The sequence below is a fragment of the Vipera ursinii genome (genome assembly GCF_947247035.1).
Source record: "Vipera ursinii genome assembly, chromosome: 5".
NCBI classification, from domain to species: Eukaryota; Metazoa; Chordata; class Lepidosauria; order Squamata; family Viperidae; genus Vipera; species Vipera ursinii.
This window is the reverse complement of record NC_139518.1, coordinates 29,800,658-29,826,406: the sequence shown is the minus strand read 5'-3', so window position 1 is coordinate 29,826,406 and position 25,749 is coordinate 29,800,658. Positions and strand designations below refer to the sequence as shown.

The following is a 25,749-nucleotide window of genomic DNA, read 5'->3' as shown; positions in this document are numbered from 1 at the left end:
TTGGGGATCCCTGTTATAGACAATGCAAAGATGAACACTACATTTTACTATATTTTCTTGACTTATTACCAGTCGCTTAATGATCATTCAAAGTTACGAAAGGCCCCCCCAACACACACACACACTTGCGGTCATGTGATCACATTCTGGGACTTGACAACCAGATCATCTTCATATATTTTTGCAGCGTCCCAAGGTCATGTGACCATGATTTGTAGTGTTTGGTCATCTACAAGCAAATAAAATATTGCTTGGGGAAAAAACATGCTAGCGCTATTTTCAGATTACCTTCTGCATATGCCTATTTAGAGTTAAAGTACATTTGAGTATAGTGAGATTTATCTCCAATGATTAAGAATTGTGACTTTGAAACTTACAGGTTAGATTGTAGAAGCACTTGGATTTCTCCACTGTTTGATGCACAGGGGAAATTTTCCTAATATGGTGAAAATTATAAGTCCTCTTTGTGCTATAAAGTTCAACTGGAAAGTAAAGTATTCAACCTTTGAGGCAAAAACAAATTGGAGCAAAGACAAGTTTTTTCATTTAGCTTCCATTATTAAGAAAGAGCAAAGAAATACTTCTAATTCTAATTCTTCAAAAGTTGTGGAATAACAGTCACAATAATGAGATTCTCTCATCAAGAATCATCTATTCCACTGGAAAAAGCAACATGATTATTGTATTCTGTTTTATAGATCCTGATTAAATTATGAAACAAAATAAGATTTCATCAACTGAAAGGAGGGAGTTTTCTGTCACTTTGGCAGTGGGGTAGCTTGATATCCTGCTTCTTTCTGTGTGGTCTGAGATGTGTGAAGAAAATTGAAAGTCTTGCTAATTCAGAAAAAGTTAGATCATTTTCATGCTACTTTGAAAGAATGTGACAAATAAATTAGCATTCACATCACAACATGTATATAGTCAGAATTCTTGTGAAGAAACTAGAATTTTGAAGTACTAACTTTGAATGAAACAGATGATAACTATTCATAAAATAAAAGGGAAAGTATCACTTGTGTTTAGGTCAACTTTTGGTGATTGCATCCATGCAGTTCTCTTAGCAGTATTATGGACCTTGTTTGCATTGCTTTCCTCTGAGATATTTTCAACTATCTAGCCTACCTAATAGTCTGGAATTCCAAAATGGCTTCCCAACCAAATACTAATCACCTCACTTACCTTCAGAGTCCAACTATGATTGGCTAAGTACAGTTATTCTTGAGACTATATTCATGTCATTACATGTAAGAAACAAAGGTAGGATATCTAACTTATTGATAAGCATTTCTTATGCAGCATTTAAATATCAGGAACAAGTTCTCACACTGTTCAGAATCGGGGAAGCTACATGTAATAGTGAGTACAGTGGAGATTAGGAACAATTTGTGGAGTATAGGAGTAGACAACAAAGTCTTGAACAACTACCTGAAAAATTGCCTTCTCTGCTTGATATCTGTTTATTAAAAGCTTTGTCAAAAGCCTTTAGTTCTACAGCCACAGGAAAAACGGATTGCTTTGACAGGAGTTTTCTTTTGCTTTTTAGTGTTCTTTAGTTTTAAGAAAATCTAATATAGACTTTTTAATATTTTGTCTGCTGATACAATTATAAAGTATTTACATTATTTTATGTAGTTAACTTACTGTTAGTATGTATTTTATGATGCTTTATTTATTAATTTGATTGCAATGCCATCTTTTGTCCAGGCGCCAAAGGGAACACGTGTGTTTTCTCCTGAAATAACATTGACTTGAGAAATGGTGATTAACCCAAGGTCACTCTGAATTTCCATGACTAAGAATTGAATATTGATCTTTCCTGTTCTAGTCCAAAATCTTAGCCACTCTAATTTACTAACATTATTAATATGTTACAGAAAAGTAGAATATAGATACAATGCAGTGTATGATAGTTGTTACAGAATTTGCTGGGCAGTGACCAAAATGAAACGACTGAATGACTTGCTAGAGTTCTAACTCTGTTGTGCTCACTTTCTGCACTTGTGTTTCCATGAATAGCTTCATGCAAAAGAGAAGATGGAAGAATGCATAGGTAACTTGCCGATTACATTCACAAGCCATGATAGTTGTTAAGTGAGGTGAACACATAATCACCTCACTTAACAGTCCCCAATCCTACTTTTCCCAGTGCAGTTGTTAAGCAGAATATGGGTGCCTAGCCCAGGATCAGGTCCATCTATCCTGGGCCTGACAGGGCCTTCCCCACCCTCTGTGGCAGCCAGTATTCTGCTTCTTGAGGATGCCACAGAACTTGGGCCTGCTTTTTTGCTACTGTGTCCCTGCAGATCCCTTAAAAACATAGGAACATAGAAATTACAGTAGTGTGCCTATTAGGCTTTCAGCTTGTTGATGAGGTCCTCTGATCCATTGTTTAGTACAATATTAATTTAAATTTAATATACTACTACTACAGTCCATTCAGTTGTGTCTGATTCTTAGCAAGTGTTCTTCATGATGCCCTGTCAAGGACAGCTTTCAGTTGTGGAATGTTCTTCTCTGTATCAGCTTTGATGGTATCAAGCCAGCAAGTTCTTTGCTTGCCCCTTCCTAGCATCACTGACTTCTCCAGTGATTTGCACGCATGACATGACCAAAGTAAATTAGATGTAGTTTTGTAATCTTGGCTTCTACTGATGTTTCTGATTTTATATGGTTAAATTTAATATACAGACAATTATAATGTTTTGTTGGATGGCAAAATTATTAGCTTAGAAGGGGATCCATTGTAAGAGATCTTATAATATTACCATTTTGTTGCCAGTTTTTCCATCTTGAATACATTATGGATTATGTTAGGAAACACTGAATATATACTTACGCTGCAACCTCAACCATCTGATACACAGTATTAACAACTGAAATATAATTTATGAATATTTCTCCTCTTTGCACACGTAAGGTCTCAAAGCAGATGAATGTACAAACTGTAAGTATTATCCTATCCAAATCAGGTGGAATCTCAGTTTCTACAATTCTACAAATTCTACAAACACCACCACCACTGTTTTATTGTATTCAGTTTCAGTTTCATAATTGTTGTCCGGTCCATTACCATTTCCAGCCAGTGACCTAGGGCAATTTCCCTAGATGGGTGAGAAAGGAAAAAGTTCAGTGTCACAGTGACCCAGATGATTTTCCCACTAATTTCAGGATGTTAAATAATACAGTGGCCAAAATGAAGCCCTGAGGGGATGCTATTGGTCATTGTGATAAACATGTTCAGTTGCTAAATGTTTTATCAAATTACTAACCTGATTTAATTCTGAGGAAATACAAATTTTAGCTACCTGTAGCCATATACTGAATCTTTGCAACCCCATGGACCATAGCACACCAAGCTCCCCTGTCCTGGGTCAAACTGGGCTCCTTAAAAATACCATAATCAGAGGATTAATTTATAATGAAAAACTCTGAAGGTGAAAAGCCATTATATGTTTTTGAATCTTTTGAAATAATGCAATATTAGAGGTAGGATAGAAATTCCCCAAAATTTCACAGTGTAATTTAGAACAGTTTTTTCAACAGTGTTTTATAGCTATTTAAATTTGCAAAATGTTGCATCTCTCACAGTGAAGTACCGTATTTAGCAGTCAAAATCAAGTCCCCTTTGAGATGACCATGACTTCTTTGGTCACCATTGTAGAAGCAGTTTGCTCTTATTTTTTGAGGGTTTTTTTACTTCCCAGTCTAGCCTACTACCTTGGTGCACAAAGTCCTGGCTTACTTACGGTTATGTTTTATCAAATTATTAACTTGATTTCATTCTGTTAAGCTTCGGAGGCCGTACAAATTTAGCCAGCTCCTGCTGTATACTGTATCTTACCAATCCTACCATCTCATATCTTCTGACTTTATAAATGAAAATATAAATAGTTTAATAAATATACCATTAAAATACACTAATGGTGATATAATTTTATTATTCTATAGTATCTAAATCAGAACTGACACTAATTTTCAAATTCATTGCAGGATACTATCAAGCAATCCTCTTTTCCCCATTCCCTAAAATGTAAAAGACAGAACTGATCTGATATATTCCTGAATAGATGCCAATGAAGAAAAAAATGATATTTTCCACTACTATAATGTCACAGCTAGATTTCATTCAATCTAGCTATTGCATAATTTTTCAGATAAATGATATAATACTGGTGCTTAAAAGTTTGCGAACCCTTTTCCTTTTTTTCACTTTTCAGTATTTCTGAATAAATATGATCTCACACAAATCTTAAAACTAGACAAAGAGAACCCAGTTAAACAAATAAATCAAACAGTATAGTTGTTCATTTATTCATTGTATGACATTGCATGACACATAATTGCCTGCACCAATTGAAACTTCCAAATACTTTTCAAGGGCAGCCCTGTGTAAAGTGTAGTATAGTAGTCCATTTAAGAGGTGACCGTGATCAGAGTGTGACTCTGGTACCCCGTGCAAAGTTGTATAGTAAATATAATAATAAAAAAATTACTTCCAACCCTCATCACAACAAGTATAAACCAACTCTTCATCTTCCAAGGATGGAGAGTTGGCTAATACCTAGGATTACAAACAGATACTTCTTCATTCCATATCTCATCCCTTGTCTATAAGCAAACCTAAAGCCTCTTCAAGGCTTTAACAAGCCTCTTTTGTAGATACAGTAAAAACATTTACAAGGTCATTCTCTTGGTTTATCATTTGTATTTCCCTTTTAATTTTAAATCATCAGGCAGTTTCTTTTGTACAGCCTTAGAACGCTTCTGATATATTCTCGCACCCCTTACAAAAGTTTGAAATAATGAATTATGCATATACACTATAATTTTGAAACTTCTAAACCCACGTTTTCACACCCCCTGGAATATTGTCTCGCACCCCCAGTTGGGAACCCCTGGTATAGCCAGTAAAGCAGGCATGTCAAACTTGCGACATCACATGATGTTGCGTGACGTATCGCGACTTTTTCCTGATTGCCAGCAATGGGGTGGGCGTGCTTTTGGCATGATGCATCCCGCCCGCAGCCTGGCAGTTTGACATGCCTGCAGTAAAGCATCCTTTTGCAAATGATTTCTCTTGGTATGCCATTTGTAATTCCACTTTGAGTACTTTTCTGTTTTGTCAGATAAAATTTGTTCCACATCTGTCATTCCTTTATTGACATCTTTTGGACATACTTTATCCATATAAAAATAATTACTGACATATTTCTGGCTCCATTCTTCAAATATCCTCTTTAATGTTTCTGATATTACTACATTTTGAAAATCCCAGCAATTACTGAAATCAGGAACTATAAGGTAATATGTGGATGATCTTGGAAGATGAGGGAAAGAGATGCTGCCTAGGTATGCAATCAGACAACAGAAGCAGGAGCTCAGTGGCTTAGCAGTCAGAGGAAGAAACTTAGGAAGGACCTGCCCTAATAGATCTAGTTAGTGGCAGTGGGACTTTCAGACTTATGAGATTCTGTTAATGTAACCTTGAAATAAAGTAGCATTAGTTCGTTTAGTTGGGTTTCCTGTCTGATTTATCTGGGAAGGCTCTTGAAAGTCTTTACTGACCAGTTTGCCATGGTTGTTGACTCCATTTTTTGCAGAGTTCACTATACTTCTGCCAGGAGCCCCCCATGCACACACACATGAATATTGTTGGAATAAGCATATTAGATTTTCAGCAGAAAATTAGACAAGAAGCTCAATATTTTCTAGGTTTTAAAACAGCTATGATGATATATTAGGGCTGCAGCTTTTTGATGCCCAAATTGTTTCCTTCTTATCTCTTTATTGAAATCATTGTACAACCTTAACATAGATACTGATCACATAATATTACCTGTAATTATTTTGATACAGGCAATGGGAACAACTGTTATGAAAGCCATAAGATGCAAATTAGCTCTACGTCCTTCTTTTATGCTTTTGATACAACAGTCATATACAATATAGTTGTATTGCTGTGCCAGGTTAGTTGTGTTCTACTGGCACAAGCAGGTTTAATTATAACTTCTCTTCCAAAATTCATATCTTGGAAATAGGATCACTTAATCAACAGGATTGTGTAATATTTATTTTGCATCTGTGAGGAGAAAAAACATCTTGGTCTTTGTTTTTAAAACAAAACCATTTAGAGCAACCTCAATAATAATTTTATTATTATATCAGATTTCACAATGTGTAATAATCAGATACATTGAATTTTGAAAGTACCGTAAAATTCTCTCTCTTTTTTACAGATGATTATCATGACTTTCTTTTAGGAAGAAAGTATTATTTAGAAGAGAAATCAATTTCAAAACTGAAATATTTGGCTAAATAATATTAATGTTATTTAAAATGATATCAAGTCTCATGTCAGATTTCAGCTGACTGTCAGTCTTTGCAATGTAAGTGACCAAACTAAATTATTCAGTGCATGTTTTGTTTACATTTTTTACTGTTTTTATTTTTTAGGCTTAATTTTGCTATTTTATCTCATCTTCTATGGCTTCTTAGCTGCACTTTTCTCATTCACAATGTGGGTTATGCTCCAGACATTAAGTAGTGATACACCCATGCATCGTGACCAGATTTCTTCTCCAGGTAAGTATGTCCAAATGAAATTACCAATATAAATTAATAGAAAAGGTATTTTACTTATATTAATTATCTCAACATTTACCATGTAATCATAATAATGAATTTCTAGTTCTTTTTGTACTGATTATTTATTTCAAATAAATATATTTTATAATGGCCTCTCACCTTATGAAATATAACTGCATGGCTCACAACAATACAGAAACAAGTAAAACCAAAACATGGCGCTTCAAGCAGCATTCTCCAATAAAATTCAGTGATACAATCTCCAGCTCCAAATTTGCCCTATTCCAACGGCTGGGGAGAAATCCAGCTGTTATGGTGTTCCAGAGAGCAAAAGGATGCGGCTTGTGGAATCCCTGGGGAACGATGTTGCACAAATCGGGCTTTTGCAGAAAAGAGATGTTTTGCAGAGATGTTGATATGTAAAGGAGGGAAACACGAGTGTCATTCTAGTCATTCTGTACTACAGTACCCATTGTTGTAGTAAATTAATTATTTGAGTATATTTCTGATTAATGTAGATCTTCAGTGCATAGTCTACATTTAAACACATTTTCTGAATGAATCATTAGATTTGACTTCTTAATATATGTTTATCATGAAATTAATACAAAACCCTTTCAGCTTTCTCTTCTATGAGGAGGCTAGTGCAAATTAATGACATAGTTCAAATGAACTTTGTTTAATTGAATGACACTCTACAAAATATAATGTATTACAGGCATTTACAGGTTGCATGCCCAAATGGGCAAAGTTTTTAAAAATCTAATAAAACCTTAACTGAAATTATAACCCAGAGCTAAAGACAACTATTTTATTAAAGTATTGATTTAAAATAAAATCTTGATTATAGAAATATAGGTCACATATGTGCAACTTCCTTGATGCTGAGAGTCATGTTTGCCTTTGAGCTACCTCCTAAAGACTATTCCAAAGAATAATGGATAGAATCATGACAAAAACCCGAGTTGATTTCATTTAAATAAGATTAATATGATTGCACTCGTGCAATTGATTTAAGAATTTCCTTATTTCAGATTAAAATTTACAATTTAATAATAACTTCAGCATCCATCTCTCTGACTTCCAATTGTCCACTTCTTCATGTAGACATTGTCAACAAGGGATTGATGTCTATTGTAACAAAATAGTCATATTAAGTATAATTCTATGTATGACAGTTCACATGCTATGACAGATATCAGACAGCCTCTAAAATAGTCGCACCCTGCAACTTGAGCCATAAGGTACACTAGAAAATTTACCCAGTAAAAAGTTCTACTTGTTATTAATGGATTGAGAATGTTCTTACGTAGTTTTGCTATATCTCAGGCAAAAATATAGAACAATATATAAAATAATAGAAAATGGACTCCCTTTTGGGTCCTCTTTATTAAACAGTGCTGGATCCAAGAAACACACTTGTTTGTCATGACACTTGCTTTGTGGATGACTCTGACCTTGCTGGCCTTCCATAAGACAATAAAAACCCAGTTTTAGTTTGAGCCTAAGTATTGAATAAGCCTGTGAGGTTAGTTATTTATTGCTTTTTAACTGTTCAGCATTGTGTATTGTTTGGGCAACCATACTAATACATGTAATACAAATAGATAAGTAAAAGTAAATTTTGCTTTGTCAGGGTAAGTGTTAAATAATTTTGATGATTCACTGATACAGTGATGAAATCCTTTGTAATTTAATGTAAAATAAAAGCTTTAGTTATTTAATCTTATGGAATTATGTAAAACCTAGTTCTTAAAATATTTCTTCAAACTATTTTTATACATTTAGAAATTATCATTTTTGAGGGATACTTTGGATGAACAATTAGCTTTTTATTTTTGTAGGACTAATGATTTCACCAAAACCAGAAACTGCTTTGGAATTTTCAATAAGCAAAAATAACTCAGGAAACTATAATTATAATCGTTATGTAGAAGCCCTTCATAAATTTCTAGGAGGTATGTATACTTTCACTCTTTTCCAAGAAATTTATATAAAGTACTAAGGGTCCTTGTAATGTTTTTCTAGCACTAACAATAATTGTTGGTAAAAGCAGCTATTTTTGTGGCGATTAGGGTTTTTTTTAGGTTTGTCAGACTTAGTGATACCTGAAAAGCAATTTTTTTTGTGAACCACTAAAGATCCTGAACTTAAAATGTGGCCACTTTTTTTTACATTCTGCTAAAAAAATTTGGGAGGGGAGCTTTTGGAAGATTAGTTAAATTGACTATTAATATTAAATTTGCTAAGATGAATATCTATTAAACTATGGCTTGATGTGAAAATATGAAATTGTTTGTTGCTCTATTTATGAATATCTTTGATGTATATATTGAGTCTGTTAACAAACTTAATGAAAGGCGACAAGGGCAATTAAGATAATAAAATCACATTCATACCTTCTGTATTATAGGTGTTTGTAAACTGTACAAGGGCTTTATTGTGCAGCAGGCATTTGATCAGTTTAACCAAAAGTATATATAGATAAGATATTAAACTTTTCTGTAGACTTCTCGGCCTTTTGGCTAAGATGAAGCGTAGTAGTGTGTAGAATTCTTTCTCAGGTAAGATACTATCACTGTTTCCTGTGCATATTTATGGAAAAGTGAATTGCGCACTGTTCAGAGGAGCTTACTTTAAATAAATGTGTAGAGAGTTGAAAGTCTTAACTTCAGCATTTAATTGAAAAGGGAACAAAGGAAAAATGTTGAAAAGAACAAGAAAGACATGTGAGAATGCAGAGAATCAGCATCAGAAACCTGGTTCAGAACTTCCTTGAAAGCAGATACTCAGTTCGGCTGCAGTCAGCTTAATGTGTCTGAGCGCCCTCATATTTTTGTATTTTACATGTTGCAGGCATGAGAAAGTAAGAGGGTAGAGGAAGGTCAGAGAGCAAGGAAAGGTGACAGAAAGTGGAACAAAAGAGAAATTGTCAGAGGATAAAATACAGAAAAATGAACAAAAGTGTCAAAGGCGGTGGCATTATGAAGGTGAAAGAAGAGATGAATAGAAGGTAAATGAGAGAAAAAGTGAGAAAAAGAAGATAGAGGAGAGAAAGCAAACTGAAATAGATTTCAGTGATTACAGGTGCCTTTTTGGTAAGAAAGTGCAAATGTGAAAATACGTCTTTAATTGTCATTAAATACAAGATTACTTGTGTTGGAAGAAATAGATTGCCAAAACCACAACATGTGTTCTACATTAAAGGTAAAGGTAAAGGTTCCCTCGCACATGTGTGCTAGTCGTTTCCAACTCTAGGGGCCCGTGCTCATCTCCGTTTCAAAGCCGAAGAGCCAGCGCTTGTCTGAGGACGTCTCCGCGGTCATGTGGCCAGCATGACTAGACGCCAAAGGCACACGGAACACTGTTACCTTCCCACCGTAGTGGTCCCTATTTTTCTACTTGCATTTTTTATGTGCTTTCGAACTGCTAGGTTGGCAGAAGTTGGGACAAGTAACAGGCACTCACTGTTACACGGCACTTGGGATTCGACCCGCCAAACTGCCGACCTTCTGATCGATAAGCTCAGCGTCCTAACCCACTGAGTCACTGTGTCCCTAGCGTGTTCTACATTAGACATTAGTAAATATGACATTTCAGATATTGAAACCACAAAAGCTGTTGAGGTAGCTTTTAAAGAAAAAAATATAGAACTTTTGAGATAAGCATGAAAACTGCTCTATATAACAACTTCATAAGTTCATCAGAATCCATAGTTAAAAGGTGGCAGAACTCTACAGTCTCATGTGGAAAAAATGAAGAATTGAACTAAAAGCAAAAGATTTATATAACAACAACAATAATAATAATGTCGGAAGGGATCTTGGAGGTCATCTAGTCCAACCCCTTGCTCAGGCAGGAAACCCTATACCATTTCATACAAATGGCTGTCCAGTCTCTTCTTAAAAGTTTCCAGTGCTGGAGCATTCTGGAGGCAGGTTGTTCCACTGGTTAATTGTTCTAACTATCAGGAAGTATCTCCTTAGTTCTAGGTTGCTTCTCTCCTTGATTAGTTTCCATCCATTGCTTCTTGTCCTGCTTTCAGGCGCTTTGGAGAATAGCTTGACTCCCTCTTCTTTGTGGCAGCCCCTGGGATATTGGAACACTGCTATCATGTCCCTCCTCATCCTTCTCTTCATTAGACTAGACATACCCAATTCCAGCAACCGTTCCCTATATGTTTTAGCCTCCAGTCGCCTAATCATCTTTGTTGCTGTTCTCTGTACTCTTTCTAGAGTCTCAACATCTTTTTTACATCATGGTGACCAAAACTGGATGCAGTATTCCAGGTGTGGCCTTACCAAGGCATTGTAAAGTGGTATTAATATTTCACGTGATCTTGATTCTATCCCTCTATTAATGTAGCCTAGCACTTTGTTGGCTTTTTGGGCAGCTGCAGCACACTGCTGGTTCATATATAAGTGATTGTCCACTAGGACTCCAAGATCCCTCTCACATTACTACTATTGAGCAAGTACCACCTACTATACCTGTACATTTCATTTTTCTTGCCTAAATGTAGAACCTTACTTTTTTTCACCATTGAATTTCATTTTATTAGATAGCGCCCAGTGTTTCAATCTGTCCAGATCGTCCTGTATCTTAAGCCTGTCTTCTGGAGTGTTGGCTATTCCTGCCAGCTTGGTGTCGTCTGCAAATTTGATGAATTCCCCATCTATCCCCTCATCTAAATCGTTGATGAAGATGTTGAAGAGCACTGGACCTAGAACAGAGCCCTGGGGCACCCCACTACACACTTCCCTCTATGTAGATGCACTTCCATTGAGGACCACACGCTGAGTACGGCCAGTCAGCCAGCTACAAATCCATCTGGTGGTGATGCTGTCTAACCCACATTTTTCTATCTTATCAAGTAGTAGATTGTGGTCTACTTAATCAAATGCCTCACTAAAGTCCAAGTAAATTATATCCACAGCATTCCTCTGGTCCACTAATTTTATCACTTGGTCAAAGAATGCAACAAGATTTGTCTGGCATGACAAACCCATGTTGGCTTGTAGTGATGACTTTGTTTGCTTCTAGGTGTTCGCTGATTCGTTGTTTGATTATCTTTTCCAGAATCTTCCCAAGCATTGAGGTCAGGCTGATAGGTCTGTAATTTCCCAGATCCATTTTTTTTTCCTTTTTTGAAGATGGGAACTACATCAGCTCTCTTCCAGTCCTCTGGTAGTTCCCCAGTGCTCCAGGATCTTTGAAAAATATAGTTCAGTGGCTCTGAGATCACATCTGACAGTTCCTTAAGAACCTTGGGGTGTAATCCATCTGGTCCTGGTGATTTGAACTCGTCTAGGCTGGCCAGGTGCTTACTTACCATTTTCTTGCCTATCTTATCTTGTGTTTCTATTCTGTTTTTTATGGTACTGTTTTTGATAGGTTGGACTGTTTTTTTCCCTTTGTGTAAAGACAGATGTAAAAATCAAATAGTTCTGCTTTCTCCCTGTTGCTTGTCACCTTCTTGCCCCTTTCCCCCACTAATGGACCAATCATTTCCTTAGCTTTTTTCTTGTTTTTTACATGTTGAAAGAAGCTTTTTTTTTGTTATTTTTGACTTTGGTTGCAAGCCTTAGTTCATTTTGAGCCTTAGCTTTCCTCACTTCACCTTTGCAGGCCCAGGCTGTATGCTGATATTCTGCCTTAGTTATGTGCTCCTCTTTCCACTTTTTATACTTGTCCTTTTTATCTTTCAATTTATCAGAGAGTTCTTTATGAAGCCATGCTGGTTTCTTTTGAGAGCTGTTGTTTTTCTTCTTTTTTGGTATTGTGCTAGACTGGGCTTCTATAATCTCACTTTTCAAAATTTCCCAACCTTCTTGAGTTGTTTTCCTCTTGAAGATTCTCATCCATGAAATCCTTCCCTTCAGGTTTATTGAAATTAGCTCTCTTAAAGTCCAAGACTCTAGTTTGACTGTGTTCTATTATTTGTGCTTCCATAATGCTAAATCCCAGTATTGCATGATCACTTCCCCCCATTGCAAACTTCAATTAATATGGTTACTGAAATATATAGCAGTGGCTTAAATTGAAATCTGATTTTTTGTTGAAAACCACAGTCAAATGTCTTGAGAACACTTTCAGTGATTTAAGGCCGTACATCAGGGGTATCCAACATTTGGCTTGCCCGAGCTGTATTAAGTGAAGAGGAATTGACTTGGGCCACATATAAAATATACAATATAGTTAATGTATATAAAGAACAAATTTCCCTTTATTTTTTAAGTATTTTTATTGTCTTGTGGGGCCACAGCTGTGGGTTTAAACATGTCTGCCGTAGATAGTCAACATATGAAAACTAAAGCATTTGCAATGCATTAAAAAGAATAGATATTATGTCCAGATGGTCCTTACTTAAGAAACCTTAACTGACTGACAATTCCATTGCTAAGCAATACAGTCATTAAGTCATATCTGCTTAGCGATGGCAGTTTTAGCAATCCTAGTTGCTGTCACTGTCTGAATCCTACACAGTCATTAGGTAAAGACCTATCCAGATCCAAACCGTTTTGGGGAAAATGTAAGGGTTTGACTCCACCTCAGCTCACCCCATTCCCCTATCTCCTTTCCAGTCTCTGCATTTTGGTCACCTGCTGCCAGCTGCCCCTGCCGCCACGATGCCCATCGCACCACATACCACGCTGTATCAGTGGGCAGCTTCTTTCATTTTGCCTTCTTTCCCTCCAATGCAGCTGGGGCTTTTCTTGCCTTCTGCCCAGGGCCTCCTTTGGCAGAACAGGGCCTGAACAGGGCCTCCATTCGTGCTCTGCACAGAATTTTGTTTTGTGAAAAAAGGGAAGGCAGGGTGCAAATGGGGACCCTGGCAGATGCATAAAGGAAACCCCAGCTGCACCAATGGGAAAGAAGACCCCAGCTGGTACAGTGGTGCAGTGCAGCAAGAAGCAGTGGTGGTAGCAGGTAGGTGGATGGCCAAAGGTGGTCATAAAAGCCCATGGGTCTGAATTTTATTTATAGGACCAGGCAGATGCAGCAACAGATAAGAACTTCAAGGACTGGTCATAAGTTCCATTGTTTAATGTTAACATAACTTCAAATGGCCACTGAACAAATGGACGTTAAGGGAGGACTACCTGCATTATTCTTGCATGGTTGAGATATATTTGAGAAAAAAAGATTGGTTGCTAAAATTATGTCAGCAAATAATTTTGGGGAAATTGCATTCTAAAAAAAATATTGATTTATTTTGCTTAGTACTATTCCATTTAAAATAGATTTATTAGCTTCGTATACAGAGAACTACAGTCACATATAGAAACAAAGTTTTTTTAATTTTAATATGTATAATTTTGAGATTTCTTGTACAAAATATTGTTCTTTTGTGTGAAGCAAACCATTGGCTCTTTTATATATATATAAATTTGACAAGTTAGTTCTGGTTTTGGAACTAGAATACCTTGCAGGCAAGTTTAGTTGTTTGAATAAACTGAATGTCTTAATACACAGAGAAATGTGTTGCTTCTTGGTTGTAAAAGATACGAAATGGAGTAAAATGCTTACAGTGTGGATTTAGATATACTGACGTCTGGGATTAATTGAAGAGAAATGTTCTCAGCTCTTAACTTGTATGTATTTGTGGCACAAGATTCAAGTTGTAAATTCAGGACAAAATTTACTGAACATTTGAATTTCTGTTAATAAAAAGGTGGTAAGTGATGCTATGATCACTTCTATTAAAATATAAGTTCAGCTTGTCTTTGACCATGTATTCTATGCCAAATAAAAATAAGGACAGATATAATAGCATATTTTATTATGAACCAAAAAACCCCCAGAAAGCATGCACTGTATTCTGGAAAATGCAATGAATCAAACATTGAAAGAAAAATGCTATTCTAATTATTTGAATTCTCAGAAACTTTCAGTTAGTATAGTCATTAAAGCAAATATTATGCAGTGTTTGAAAGTTAATCTGGTTGTAACTGATTTGCAACACTTTGAATTGCTTTTTTCTTGTTGGTAATTCCCCTAAATACATGAATTTTGGAGTTGGATTTGTGTTCAGGCTTCAAATGGCTTCCACCTCTTGACAAGTTGAACACCTCTGAGCAGTAATGTTTTAAAAAAAATTTGGAAATGAACATTCTCCAAAGATTTTCATTTGCTAATTGATTCTTTAGTCTGTATATTTATTAAATAGTTAATGTCATGCACTGAATTGTTTTTTCTAGCATATAATGAATCAAAGCAAACCAGAAACGTTTGGTGTACTCCAGGGAAGTTCTTTGACCAGAACTCTGTAAATAAATCAGCGTGCCAGTTTAATCGTGATAGCCTGGGACCTTGCTCTGGACTACAAGATGAAAATTTTGGTTATGACAAAGGAACACCATGTGTTATTGTAAAAATGAATAGAGTAAGTTCAGTTAGTCTTTTGGATTTCATAAGGCTTTCAGTTTTTCCTGCGGAAAACTGTTGTGCAAAATTTGCAGCTGGATAGTATTTGCTCGAAGGTAAATTTCTGTGTATGTTTCTGGATGCTCTTAGAATTCCTTCTCTGATCTTTACTGATTTTTATGTTGAAGATAGGAGCTCATGGAAAAGATTTTGCCTGCCTGCTTTGAGTTTTTAATTCAGCCCTTTTATGTTAAAGTTGGATGGCATTTTACCATTTCCAATTGCTTAGAAATGATGTCACATTTTTGCTTATAAAAGTAAAATTCAAGTTGTATGTTTTTGGTCTGAACAAATAATGAACCAGTAAAGAACAACTCACATAAGTATATCATGCACAAGTTTATCTACTGATCAGAAATGTTCATTAGAACGGTACACAGTACACAGTTAAATATTTCACTTTTTAAGCAATTAACTATGCATTATGTGACATGTTATTTGTATATGCCTTCTGGATTCAGCCGTTAGTATTATGTGCCTAATTTGAAATAATGAACGGCTGTTGCTGGAATCATCACATGAAAGTGAAACGTTCTTGTGTACTTCTGTGAGTGTATTTTAAAACAGGATTACGTTAAAACACCTACATCTGCATTCTGATCATTATTTTCCTTCCTTGCTGAGAACTGTTTGCCTACCAACAAATGCAGACATAAAGTAACTAATGGATAAAATGCATATTTGTTGTATACCTTACAAAACTGTTTGAACTGAATTGGTATCCCAACTGAGATTATTATAAAATTCAAGTTTTGTTTATATCTAGTAGTCACAGGACATACATGTATGAATATTATGGATATCTATTCATGTACTGAAATAAACAGCTTTGATATGGTTGAAAAAATGATTTTCATTACTATTGCCTTATATTTTGAATATACTGATCAAATATGGGACACAGTAATTTCTATGTAAAGTTATACTGCAGAAATAGTCATATAATGAATTATAGTTTCATTGTATTAAAATTAAAAACTTGGACTATTAGAAAGTGCTACTTCATTTATTTGAATTATTTTTAACATTTATTCCATTCCAAGTTGTATAACATTTTTCCTACATTTCAGATAATTGGATTAAAGCCTCAAGGACAACCATATTTAGAGTGTAAATCTAAGGTAAGCATTTTAAAATAAAAATGTGCCACTTTTTTGTTATTAAGAGAGGAACGTGGATTAATATTAAATTAGCCTTAATTATGTTATTTCCTTGTATTCTAGATCTCAGCTCACTAATTTTAAAATTTTATATTATAGTCTCCATTTTAAAAAGATACGGTTTCTTCATTATTACTTGCTTTTTGTTTTATTTCATTTGATAACGAGCATTTTGTTTTTCTCTCCATGCTGCAAATGCATCTTACACAATATATTTATGATGGGTAAGAAAATGAGCACTGAAGCAGAATATAAAATCTTAAGTGTTTGCACTGTGAAATTATTCACTTGTAAGCATTCCATCATTTTCAGAATGTATTCATTATAAATGTTACATATTTTTAAAATGTTTCCCTTTATATAAATGATTTTTATCATATACTTGTGTATTTTTTAAGAAAAAATATTTTTATTTATCAAACTTTATACTGCCTATCACACTTGCATGACCAGGCAATTTTCCAATTTATATAATATTTGCTGATTTATATATTTGAATGAATTTGGGTTTCAGGGTCACACACTGATGCTTTCCACTCTTTAACATATGTCCCATTTAGAATTGTTATAATATTTGCCAAACTTCATTAAGATGAAGATGTTCAATTTAATGTCCACCTAGTGTTGTTTTAATTTGAACGGTGAGGGTCATACAGTACCAAAACTGTCAAAAGGCAAGTGAGTTTAGAGTGCATGTGCAATCATCTGTTGTGATCATATTATGAAAACCAAAATTAAGTGGTTTGAATCACACTTCTGACTATTAAATTTTATTTTTATTAAAATATGCTGAAAAGAGGAATATATTGAATCTTGTCATGTATGCACGTTACCTAAATCAAAATGCATCTTATATACCCCCACAAAGAACACCTATTATTAGCCTGTCCCAATGTATCATATGATAATGGCTTAAGACACCCATGTCATTCTTTAAACCCCCATGAAAAAATGCCTCCCTCTGCTTACTTTTGGAATATAATCTTTCGCAGGGTGTGCAAAACCTTTGCTAATCCTCAGACCAACGGATATTGCATACAGCTGTACAGTATTGTATCTTTGATACTTTTTCAGCTAAATGCCAGTATAAATTTTCACAAATACATGCATAGTTGCCATAATATTGCTCATAGTTATGGCCCCAGCTTTTATGAAATTCCTATTTGAAATGTGACGTCGACTCAATGCGATCGGGCTAGTACATGGTTCCCATTGATCAAAATTCTTTCTGATAGAATTTTTTCTATTCTTGAACTTTCAGTCGTAAAAAATAGATATAAACAGCTCTTTATACTCTTTAAACTTTTATTATATCTGAGGGCATTTCAATTTGACATTTTTAATATCTACTGTTAAGTTTTATGTATCCTAATTAATTTGTTAGTTTTAAATATTATAGTATTTTTATTATTACATATAAATCTTTCATTTGCTCCTGTAATCCAAACTGCTTTGAGAATTGTTTGAGAATATTTTATCATATTTAGTAGCATATTATACTTGCATGTAGCATTTTTATATTTATTCTTAGAATCTTATTTCAAATGTAAGTAGTCTCATTTACTTTGAATGTCAAATTTTATCAGCCCAATTAACACAAACACTTTGGAAGCATAATTTGCATATGTTCCAGTACTCAATATAAAATGACTTATTTATTCAGACATTTAAAATATATTTGTGCTTGAAAAATTCAGGAAAAATGGTAGTGTAATTTATTTATGAATAATAGTCATAGAATTACACATCAAAATATAGTTTATTCTTAATTTAACTCGCTATACAGGAAATCCTTGACATGAACACAACTAAGCCCAAACGTTTTGTTGCTTAGTGAGACAGTTGCTAAGGGAGTTTTGCCCCATATTATGGCTTTTATTTAAGTGAATCACTACAGTTAAGTTAGCAACATAGGTGTTAAGTGAATCTGGCTTCCCCATAGACTTTCCTTGTCAGAAGGTTACAAAAGGTGATCGCGTGACCCTGGGAGACTGTAACTGTCATAAATATGAACCAGTTGCCTAGCATCTGAATTTTTATCACATGACCATGGGAATGCTGCAATGGTCGTAAGTGTGAAAAATGGTCATAAGTTACTTTTTTCATTGCCATTGTAACTTTGAACGATCAATAAATGAATGGTTGTAAGTCAAGGACTACCTGTTTTACCTTTACCTCCCAAAGTCAAGTTACTTTCTCTTGAACAGAATTTGTTTTATTTGTAAACTGCCCGGAGTCATTTAGTGAAATGGCAGGTGAATAAATTTGCTTAATAAATAAAGGTCAGGCATTTTTATTAAAATAATAACTGTAAAAATTAAACCAATTAATGGTTCTATCAAAATTCTGAAAATTTAAAGTTCATGTGTTTGTTTTTTTAAATGTATACACTGCAAATTGCCTATTATGGCTACATTAATACTCTTGTATTAATGGTGGTATTTTCTTTTTCATTGATATCTTCTGTAAGATTTCATATACAGATGCTCAAAAGTGAGGAATCTGGTTGAACACTTTTTTAAGGTGCTGTATATCCTTATTTGGCACATTCAGGTCTCAATAGGTCTCAAATCAACCTATTTGAAGAAGAGAATGGTTTTGTCTTTGGTTTTGATTAAAATTGTATTCCAGAGTTTTTAATACGTAGTGTTTTGATTGTCTGTTCTGTGATATTTGATATTAAAGTATCAACAGGTTATGAATTGGGCTGTTAAATGACATTTTTCTAGTTTCCTGAAGCATTTGGATCCTAATCCAAAGATTCTCAAACTTAGCAAGTCAAATGGTACAGATGAAACTCTCCATTCCCTCCAGTGTAAAACACACCTAGGTTTTCTTGTATGTGTGAATTTCCAATTGTTAGGGGCAGTTTTCCCTTCCCCAAAAGCTGTTTTGTAAATTTGACATGTTTGAAGGATGAGTTCCACAGTATGAAACATATTTTCTCCTAACAGATCTTTTTTAGTCAATTTGAGTTTAAGATGAGACGTTCATAAAGAAATTGCAGCAGACTTTAAAAGCTTACTATAGTATGGCAACATTATATTGTTGTAATAGTAACGTATTTCCTATTTACTTTTTTATAGGTTTAAGGTATAGCTGTATAGATGTAATGTTAAAATGGTTTTTTTTGCTGATTAACTGATTATTTTTTATTTTTTATACGATACATCTAGGTCTTTCTCTAGTATTGCTAATTCACAGTTCACTTTATTATACTTTGAATAGGCAATTGAATAAACCTTGGCTCTTAAGAGTCTTGTTATACATTTGTCCATGTACTCCGCATGAAAAAATGATGTTACATTTATCTTTGATAAATTTTCTTTCTTTATAGGAAGAGGGCAAGGCTACAATAAGTTATTTTCCTGCTAATGGAACAATTGATTTGATGTATTTCCCATATTATGGAAAACGCCAACATGTGAGTATGTCTTAAATCTGTGTCTCGTGAATGTGCTTTGTTCATGTTCACTGCTAATAGTGTCATTCTACTCAACTGCATTCTTCTAAAAATTAGTATGTGCAGCTGTGGGATGCTCCCTCCTTCTGGAGCAAACAGGCAGGGTTCACTGCCTCTCTATGAAAGGGGGAGGGGCTGGCCCAATTCCCAGCTTCTACTCTGTGAGCAAAGCAATTTGGTTTTGCTGCAGCTCTGAGTCTTTATCCCTATAGAGAAGCCTTAGCTTTTGAATGATTTCTTTAAAAAAACTACTTTTATCTGTTTGACCCAGCTTATCTTGCCTTCCCTTCTTACCTTGTAACACATCAGTAGGATTTTCATAAGGATCCCTTATATGTTGGCTTGTGCAAGTAAGAGGGCATGGAGATTGGGAGTCTTTTGTTGCTGTTGCACTGGTGTAGAAACCACTAGGATCTAGCGAAGAAGCAGCAATAGCTCCTATTCCTAATGGGGATCTGACCCTGGCTTAGTGTACAAAGGAGCAGGCAGTAAACTTGAGAGAGAAAGTGATCTCTATCATCCAATTGGGCATAGAAGTGATATGGATTGTGTCCCTCTTAATCTTATAAACTCAGAGGACAGTAATTACAGAGACCCTGTCCAAATCACTCCAGAAGGTATGCAAGCATATATGAATACAATGATGATCACTGAAGAAACATTTTACAAATGAGCAACTTGTTCTTTTTCATGTATTTCAATTAACCTGCAAAATAATTCCTATGTACCCAAATTAGATTACATTTTTTGTAATCAGATACTAATATCTGATAAATCTTTCTAAAAGTCTTTTGACAGTCAAAATTGTAGGAAAAAGTTAAATAGCACGTACTTGCTTTCATTTTATATTTCCATTTATTTAAAATAGTTATATTCTACACTTCAGTTGGAAAGGTCCCAAGTACAACTCACAGAACTCCTATTTTAGGGGTGGGGTCACTTACGAGCGACACTACAGTGCAAGATAAAAAAAGGATGGCAAAAAAGGAAAAATGAGAAGACTTATGAGCCAGATTCTTAGTATTACAAAAATCCTAGCTTGTCCAACCACAAGAATGGTTAAATGGCTTCTCTGGAGGAGCCAAGATTGACAGTGCTGGTTTCTTAGGATGGCTGATGGTTCTTTCCTTCTTGCCTTTTGCCATAGCTCTGATTATTTTCTCGGAGTTAATAACTTGAGTATATTTGTACATGTTTACTGGGAAAAATTCTACTGAACTAAAATGCATTTGGTCTAATTAAAATGCCTGGTTTTTAACCAGTTACTACTTGTTTAATTTTTATTTCTGCCTCTTTTGAACCAGCCTGACTACTTACAGCCGCTAGTGGCTATTCAGCTAGCATTTAATACAACCAGTGCCAAAGAAGATGTAACCATTGAATGCAAGGTTATGGGATCCATCGACATAAAAAATGATGATGAGCGAGACAAGTTTCTGGGACGGGTTTCATTCAAATTTCAGATATCTGAATAAAAGTCACCAATATCAGCAAAATGTCAATCATGTCAGCAGGACCTGCCATTCTGAAAGATGAGACCACCCGTAAGAAACCTAGAGTGGAACAAGGCATTCGGGGTAGCATAATGTGCTTCCAAATCATGATTTCAATTTGTCAAATGTAACTGCCCATCATGCTTTGCTTATTGGACCACTGTACAGATATAATCATGTTAGTGACCTGTAAATAGATTCCAAACATGTAATCATATTATGATGGTCTTTGACCTATTCAAAATGTGGGCTTTATCCCCAAGTGAGTGTCTGTAATGTATGTGTTGCGTTATGTAAATATTGTATTGGTTTAACACTGGTTAACTATCATATCAATGCGATCATGGTCTTAGAGTGAGAGGTAAGATATTTCAGACTATCCAATCCAACACCGTGAATTAGATTTGTGCAGAGATGCCTTAAATCCTGTATGGGGTGGGAGTTAGTGGGAAGCTTTATGTGGATTTTAAGTGTTAGCATTGATTTTTTTACATTATTTAAATACTGAAATAGATGTTGTGCTTATTGTGCAAGTATTGTGTGTACATGCAATGCTTCGTCTAGATTTGATATTTCAGTTGCAAAATTGTGTTAATTGCTGTTACATGGAGCACAGATAAAACCAATACAATGTCACTTTTTAAAACTTTTTAATTGAGAATTATCAATATGAAACAAGTCCTTTACAATGTGTGTGGTTTAGAGGTTTGGTAACAGTCGTATTACAAAGCTGCTTGAAATAAATAAAAAGACCTCACAATATGGGACTAGATGTACAATTTTCAATAAAAAATATTCCAGAATGGAGAAATGCCTGTTTAAACATTTTAAAATTCAGCAATGACTGTCCTGATTAAAAATTCCTTTGTTTAATTTATATAGTTTCAGATAGATTTTTGTCCTCTGTAAGTAGTATTTAAAATTTAGGTTTTTTTCTATTAAGCATTCTTTCTGTTAAGGATTAATATCCTCTGAATTTCAAGATGTAATTTAAAAACCTCTCCATATTCCAGGATATGTTGCTTCTTCTTTTCTGTTCACTCCAGACAATTAAAGAACTAAAAATGAGTGGTTCAGAATGTGCATTAAAATACACCATTAATTTTTATGCAATCATTTGTTTCTTTAAAAAACAATAACATAAAATATGAACAACACTATTAACAATAGAACAAGTTATGAGAGGAAAAGTTTTCAATTGTCTTAAATATTTAAGATCCATATTGAGCATATCCAAGTTAGCCAGAAAAGAAGTTTAGTGAAGGTAGAACCAATCTAGAAAGATTAAATACATGACTTTGGGCCTGACTTTGGGCCTATCCCTTAATGCTGTATCAGATGTTTTGATGAGCCTTTGAATTGTTGTATTTGCTATTCTTGGCCTGTTAGAACTTTTTATCTATGTTGTGAAAAACCTTGTTGGTTCTACATAGCCATAGACTTGAGCAGGTCAAGTATTAGGATAAAATAGTGAAGCTTGAGATATAGTGCATTATTGAGAAATCAGGATCATTTTCTAGACTATTTGGAATGTGACAGGACCTTTGGATTTTTGTTCAAAGGTAATATTTTAAGTGCTTCTGCCTTTTGATATAACAGAAAGTAGCCTAAACATGAGGTAAGTTGAATCAAAATGCCAATAAGGCTGGAAAAAGAATTCTGGCTATGAAAATAAACTAACCTTGGCTGCTTAGAATATAACAAGTATCATGTATTTCTCAGGGGCAAGGAAGGAATAATGGATGAGTTCACTATTGCTTAAAAGACCGTGTTCTGGGCCCCTCAAAGGTTCTGTGTGGTAAAACACGAGAATACTCCTGCAAGGTGGACAGGTGAACTTTAGAAATTTGCTGGAGTAGACCAGGGCTTGTCTCAGCCCCGCACTTTCTTTCCCACCGTAACCAAATTCTCCAGTGGACTCGCAAGCAGGATATGGAGAGAGTTCCTGCTTTTGTGCCACTGTAATTGATATTCAGAGGCATGCTGACTCCAGTTCACTGAAGACTAAATAGCTATTGATAGACCTGCTCTCTATCAATTTATTCAACTGCTTTCTAAAGCCATGAATGAGACACATGGAGTCACTGGGAGTAACAGTATGGAAGGAATGGGACACAATTTTGACCTAAAGTGTCAAAATATGATGTAACCTGAGTTATGGAGAACTAGTTGGTGTTTTGCTTTAGGAAGCAAATTTTCCTCCCAAGTTGTATCTTGATTTGTGTCAAATGTATCAGCCAAACTTTTTGTGGCAGTGTTGGGCGCTCAGTTTTACAGAATGGTAAAAAATTATTTGATGTCTTAATGCATACAGAATCATGAGGCCAAAATGCTTCCTGCAAGGCTCTAAAGAACTCTGTATATGGTAGCAGTTAAAGCCATAAAATAGAGTTGTGATTGTTCCTCAGTCCTTAGAGAGTTGTGACCACAGTGGCAATTTCATGAAAAGATACATATTTTTGCTAATCTGCAGAAGCCTTTATACAGTCTGAGCAAAACATTTCAGACACAAAATGGCTGTTTCATTTGTTCTAAGCTTTGAACAGACACTTGTTCTGACTTTTGGTACCAGTCTTTAGACACAATGGAATTTTTGTTGTTTCAAGTATTTTGACATCCTGCAATTGAATTGTTTGCTTTTCCTTTATTTTCTCCAAGCCATTGAGAGTTCCTTAGCCAGTGAGCAAAGATTACATTGTTGCTAGCGTATTGGCTGGCACTAGTTCAGAGGAGGGCTGGGTGGGGTTGGGTAGGGGAGAGTCAGTTAAGTGTATCTCTTCAGTGAGTCAGAATAATTTGAATATAAGTAACGCTTATACCTGATGGGAAGGCGAGTTTACTGTGGTTTTTAAAATTCCTTGCTATAGGGTAATTAGATGAAGTGCTGCTTTCCCTCTGAATTCCCTGACTGTTGTGGGTTTTCTTTTTCAGAATGTTTGCAAAAACCTGCATGTGCATGTACTGTATGAACCCTCAAACTGATAGAAGTTATTTTGTAGTACCATAATGAAGGGACACCATTGGGAAAGGCATATTGTAGGTGATGTTTTTTAATTGTTTAAAGCTTACCAAGTTGGTCAGTGTTTCTGTAGATCAAGTGATAAACATTCAGCATGGAAATTTACCACTTCTAATTTAATGATAGTTGAAGTATTTTGAGCTATGCTTGAGCTGACAAAGTTCTGAATGAGGCTGTTTGTTGTCAGGTTTTGGAGAACATTTTTATAAAGAAAAATTGAATGTATGCTTATATTTGTGCACTGTCAATCCTACTCCCGATGGGAACAATGTGGGTATTTATAGGCAAAGCTATAGTAAAACCACTTTGACTCATAGAGTATTCATACAATATGCTTTATTTTACCTAATCTTTATTTTATTCATAATTCTGTATGACACCTAAACTCACACAACAAGTATCATTGATTATTTTGGTTCAGTGTGTCATATGAACAGTCACAGAACTGATGGAATTCAGTTCTCTTCACCTTTTATTTGTAATTTGTGGAAAATAACAGCAGGAGACCTTCTTATGTTTCCTAATGACAGTTTCCATTGGAGCAAAAATCAAGTGAATGCCATCCTTCGAAGAGTAAGATAATTGATATGGGACAGTTCAATGTTGTTTTTAATTAACTTTAACCTATTATACATATTTTGTACAGTCCAATTCTATTTAGCATTCTCTTAAATTCCAAGTTTCTGGCTATATGTGATGGAAGTTGTACCAAGGTATTCAGTTGGGAAAAGCAGCTGAATTAAACTCATTAAATGAAATAAGTAAATAAATGCCTATAAATCAGGGGTGTCAAACTGGTGACCTGTGGGCCAGATGCGTCACGTGCAGGTCACACCAACCCCGGCTCTGCAAAGGCATGAAATAACACGATATGTCATACGTCGTGACGTGATCGAGTTTGACACCCATGCTGTAGCTGCACTGATTAGGCTAGATGTTTGTACAAAGTCATAATGGAGTGTTATTTTTTTCCAGCTGTTGCACCATATAGTCCAGTGTATTGTGTTGTGTGACTATGTTGATATTTAACTATGCCTAAGCATATTTGAAAGGAAAATAGGCTTTGCAAAAACAGAATTTCTAACTTGTCTTTAAATACAGTTACTCCGGAACAATTTGAAAACTTTTTAAGAATTTCTCCATATTTTAAACTCTCATTCATCCCAAATTAACAACTGCTGCTATGAAATAAACAGGGTTGAAACAAAGCAATTTTATTTGGCTGACTGGCTCTGATCAGATCTTGCTTCATTAGGCAGCTTGGTGATAAAAACTTGGTAACACACCCTTGAAGAGCAAATCTGCTAGTAGTGGCCAGAAGCAGCTTATAATTTTCATTCATTATCATGGTTAATTCATTGGTTAGGAACACCACAATGTTTGTGAAGTGAGAAAAGATTAACAGCAGATTTACAGTTGAATTTGTAGAACACTTTAAGTAACACGGTAATCAAATCCAAGTTGAAGTTTAAATTTAAGTCCCTGTTTCAAATTGCTGTGGGTTTCATGGGGCAGACGCATTTTGACACACACATTTGCAATTATAGTAATAATAAAGCAAAAGCTATTTTGAAATCTCTAGGTTCTGTGATAGTTTTA

The 25,749-nt window shown here is 35.0% G+C and overlaps 1 protein-coding gene across 1 annotated transcript in view; it reads left to right on the top strand.

Moving 5' to 3' along the window:
• Positions 1–22,235, top strand: part of ATP1B3 (ATPase Na+/K+ transporting subunit beta 3) — a 31,228-nt gene extending 8,993 nt beyond the window's left edge. Inside the window, exons 2-7 of the mRNA XM_083364083.1 lie at positions 6,457–6,585; positions 8,433–8,546; positions 14,790–14,974; positions 16,086–16,136; positions 19,513–19,599; positions 20,943–22,235. Coding sequence (XP_083220209.1) covers positions 6,457–6,585; positions 8,433–8,546; positions 14,790–14,974; positions 16,086–16,136; positions 19,513–19,599; positions 20,943–21,113 — 737 coding nt within the window. The 3' untranslated portion in view covers positions 21,114–22,235. The remainder of the gene's footprint in view (positions 1–6,456; positions 6,586–8,432; positions 8,547–14,789; positions 14,975–16,085; positions 16,137–19,512; positions 19,600–20,942) is intronic.
• Positions 22,236–25,749: the final 3,514 nt, after the last annotated feature.